General features: G+C 54.0%; 1 protein-coding gene across 2 annotated transcripts; it reads left to right on the top strand.

Annotated features, from left to right (window-relative positions):
- Positions 1-299: 299 nt before the first annotated feature.
- H310_13875 lies at positions 300-1,948 on the top strand. 2 transcript variants are annotated; one of them, XM_008881523.1, is made up of 4 exons: positions 300-717; positions 842-1,058; positions 1,113-1,514; positions 1,560-1,948. In XM_008881523.1, the coding sequence occupies exons 1-4, from the start codon at positions 612-614 to the stop codon at positions 1,909-1,911; spliced, it is 1,077 nt and encodes a 358-aa protein (XP_008879745.1). In that variant the 5' UTR covers positions 300-611; the 3' UTR covers positions 1,912-1,948. The 2 variants fall into 2 exon arrangements, with proteins under 2 accessions (XP_008879745.1, XP_008879744.1); XM_008881522.1 differs by having other exon boundaries at positions 300-785.
- Positions 1,949-2,832: the final 884 nt, after the last annotated feature.

The following is a 2,832-nucleotide window of genomic DNA, read 5'->3' as shown; positions in this document are numbered from 1 at the left end:
AGAGTCCATGTTGGTGCACCCTTCTATCTTGACGTTTGTATGCATTCAAGTATCCGTATGACCTGTTTGGTGTCTCCGGATGTCTTGGTAGTTTTACCCAATTGCCATTGTAACCACGCAATCGAGATTGGTTTAACATTGTCAATGGTGTACGGTTAAACTGAACGTTTCACAGTAAAACGTCCGTATTGTTGGGTACGAATTGGGAAATTTGCATGAAAATACGTGTCGCTCTTCAAAATGGCATGCATGGACCAATCAAACGACGTGCAATTGTCCCAAATCATCTGATTGGACAGAATATCCTCGTGCGAGCATGGCTGCGACCTCGGCCCACACCCACGGCGGCAGTGCGCGGTGTCTTCGTCCGCGATGGGCAATCCTGATGTGCATGGGCGTCCTCGTTGCTGTCCAGGTCCTTGTTACGGTCGTGGGCCTCTCGCACGGAGGGTACATGTTTCGTCGCACGATCGACACGAATGCCGAACTCGAGGCGGACCTGTTGCACCTGAACTACCTGAACGACCTGTGCCTCCACGAGAACAATTCTATCATTCCTTGGACATACAACAACCCGAAGGAAGTCCGCACCGCGCATTTGTTGTCGAAAGATGCTCCGCTGGCCGATCTCCTTGCCGAACTCTCGCGCTGCCCTGAAGTCGACATCCTTCTCCCGGACCATCTACACGGTCACGGGTACTGCGAAGATGCCATGGTGTACGTAAAGTTCCTGCACACTCGATCGTTGCCGTTGTGGGTGTTTGATCTCGAGTTAACACTTGACGGTACCACCCACCACCCCCTCCGTTCTGGATGCGTTTCGTGATGTGCTGGCCCGTAGGCCGCCGAAAGACGTACTTTGATCTGTGTCCCGACTCGGCGATCCTGTTTTTGAATCACTTTTGGGAAGGCTTGCCCACTCGGCCAACGTTCCCTGAGAACCGCACGATTTTACTGATGCCCAATGTCGAGATGTACGAGTTGACGCGAGAGCACTACCACCAGGTCGACGTCGTGCTGGCCAAGACGCAGGACGCATACGACCGCATCACGTCATGGTACAGAGGCAGCTCCGTTCCATCTCGTGCATCCAGGTCATCTTCCGTACTTAGGTACGCAAGGGAGGGCAATCCTCGGCATGCACGCGTTTGGTTGACCCAACACACGTCGAGCGATCCGACGGCGCTCGCGCGCGCGCAAGCCAAGACGTCTCCGTCCACGTTTGGCTCGATCGCGCCCAAGAACTTTGACACGCTTCGCATCTTCCATGCAAATGGCCACAGTTGGCAGAAGAACACACCCAAGATCCTCGATTGCTGGAACGAACGACCCGACTTGCCCATGCTGCACGTGTACTCGAAGGACGAGCTGTCGAATCAGACGTACTGGACGCATTTCGGCAGCAAGCAGCCCGAGAATTTGGAGTACCACTTGGGCGAAGACATCGACCCGGCCGAATTTGGCAAGCTGATGGCGGAAGCAAGCGTCATTCTGTGCCCCAGTACGATGGAAGGGTATGTCCGCCTGTTGCTGTGTGTCACGAGTTGAGATCGTCGTAGCTTTGGCCACTACATCAACCAGGCGAGAGCCGCCGGCGCGCTAGTGCTGACCACGAACGCGTCCCCGATGAACGAATTCGTTGACGCCACGTCCGGGATTCTCATCGAGGCGTCGGAGCGGCCGACGAACGGCAAGGTCTTGATGGGGAATGGGACGGAATGGAACATTGAGCCGCGTGCGATTTGTGCAGGCATGGACGAGATCCTCGCCATGACGCCCCGCGAACGACAGAGCATGGCCGAGGAAGGCCGGCGGCGGTACTTTGACCAGCTTCGATTCTTTCGAACGCAAATGAATGACCTCCGCGAGTGGTTGCGGAGGCGGCGACACAGTCACCATCCACAGAACTAACGTGCCCAATACACAACGTAGTCGAGTTTGAGTGGTCAAAAGCAATTTGTCGCTTGCGCTCGGCGTTGTCACATGCTAGAACTGACCAAAGGGCTCAAGCATGGCTCGTTGGTCGTTGTCGAGGGCAAGGCCATGCCCTCGATTGTATAACCCGAGGCAAGGGCATGCATACATATCGTGGTTGGCGCGAACCACTATCTCCGCCAGCAAATTCACTTCGATGGAAGCCCCACCACGCATTGTTGAGCTCACGCAACTTCTCATCGCACACGACCAATGCCATGGGAATATGCGTTGGGGGTTGTGGCCACGCGCAGCTCACTCGCTCGATCAACTATCCCATCATCACGTTGATGGCTAAGACGTATGCGGAATGAGCGACAACATCTGCAAGTTCGCGGCGGCACGTGCGGTCCCCTGCACCTCGATTTCATCGATGTCGTGGCTATGCTGGACGTGCATCGCGGCCATTTATCGAGAACGAAATATGCCTAAATTGACACAAATGGCCAGTTTCAGCAAAATGTGCCTATTTTGGTAAACTAATCAACTAAGTATCAACCCGTGATGGCGGCAATACCTGCACAACTCAATACACTCTGGTCAAAAGTGTTCATCCTTGTTGCCAAACATGGCACCACCCCGACGCTGTGGTCGGTACTTAAAGGAGGACGTACTTACAGCTGTCCAAGCTTTGATGGACGGCACAAGCGGTCCAGTTGTTGCACAGCAAACGCAGATTTCGTACGCAACTTTGTTGAAGACCGTTCGTGCTGCTAAGGTAGGAGGCGTCCTTGAATGGAGTCGGCATGGCCCAAAACCCTGGACGACCGCCATCGGTTAAACGGCTTTACGAAACAAACTTGTTTCGTAAAGCCCAAATATGTAAATCATGTTGTCTTAAAGTTTGTATGCTTCTGG

Source organism: Aphanomyces invadans (genome assembly GCF_000520115.1).
Source record: "Aphanomyces invadans strain NJM9701 unplaced genomic scaffold supercont1.57, whole genome shotgun sequence".
Classification (NCBI taxonomy): Eukaryota; Oomycota; class Saprolegniomycetes; order Saprolegniales; family Verrucalvaceae; genus Aphanomyces; species Aphanomyces invadans.
The sequence above is the reverse complement of the archived record's forward strand: the minus strand, read 5'-3'. Positions and strand labels throughout refer to the sequence as shown.